The 1,188-nt window shown below is 21.9% G+C and overlaps 1 protein-coding gene across 1 annotated transcript, besides 2 other annotated features; it reads right to left on the minus strand.

Annotated features, from left to right (window-relative positions):
- Positions 1–7: 7 nt before the first annotated feature.
- EDI_167380 (uncharacterized protein) lies at positions 8–1,188 on the minus strand (the record flags this gene model as incomplete). The annotated part of the gene is made up of 1 exon (XM_001740628.1): positions 8–1,188. A coding segment is annotated over one exon (1,181 nt), but the record flags the coding sequence as incomplete, so codon positions are not given.
- Positions 165–235: a microsatellite.
- Positions 307–381: a sequence feature (AT_rich).

The following is a 1,188-nucleotide window of genomic DNA, read 5'->3' on the forward strand; positions in this document are numbered from 1 at the left end:
TCTTTATTTACTTCATTTCTTCTCCTTCTCCGATTTCTATTTCTTTTTTATTTGTTATGATTCCATCTCCAAGTGATATAAATTTGATATTTGATTGTGAAATTTTAAATATTGTTGTTGTTTTCTCTTGTTCTTTCTTTTCTTTGCGTGTTATAATGTAATTAATCATTATTATTATAATTATAATTATTATAATGATGATAATAAGTATAATGATGATAATTATCATTATCATCCACCATACGATTTCTTTATTACATTTTGTTCCTTCTTCATTGATTCCATACCAAAATGAACATTTTGAACATTTATTATTTTTTGTTTCTTTACATTTATTAATATTTGAATAATGAATACATTCTTTATTTATTATTATATATTCTTCTTCACATTTATTACATTCTTTCTCATTTAAACATGTTATACATTTATTTCCACATTTTGAACATTCTTTATTTATTAAATAATATCCTGTTAAACATTCTCTACATCCATATTCTTTATCTATTTCTCCTTTACATCCTTTAATTGTTGTTGTTGATTTACATATTCCTGTTGAACTCATAAAATATCCTTCTCCACATATTATACATTTATCTTTTTGATTACATGTTAAACATTCTTTTCCACATTTTGAACATCCTTTCCCATTTCTATAATATCCATTCTTACATATTCCACATCCACTTCCATCTGCTAATATTTGTAAACATGTTCCATTTAATTCTTCATTTGATTGACATGTTTTATCATTTCTTAAATATTTATCATTAGAACAACTCATACAATATGTAGATGTTCCATAACATGTTTCACATTTATCATCACATTTTAAACATTTCATTTCTTTTGTTAAATAATATCCTTCTTTACATCTTTTACATCCATATATATTTTGTTCTTCACAATATTCTATTTTTGTATTAATACATTCTCCCTTCAAATTAGGTGAATATGTATTTAAACATTCAACACATTTTCCATTAACATATGATTTATTTAAACAATTCTGAATATTATTATTATTATTACATTTTCCATTTTGATCTTTTATCATATCTTCTTCACATGTTTTATTTATACATTTATTATTATCTAAATATTCTTCATATTTACATTTTATTTCAATATCATTTGTTTGACATATTTCTGATTTTGAACATTCTATACATTTATTATTATTGATGT

Source organism: Entamoeba dispar, genomic scaffold (genome assembly GCF_000209125.1).
Source record: "Entamoeba dispar SAW760 scf_1105229463099 genomic scaffold, whole genome shotgun sequence".
In the NCBI taxonomy this organism is placed as follows: domain Eukaryota; phylum Evosea; order Mastigamoebida; family Endamoebidae; genus Entamoeba; species Entamoeba dispar.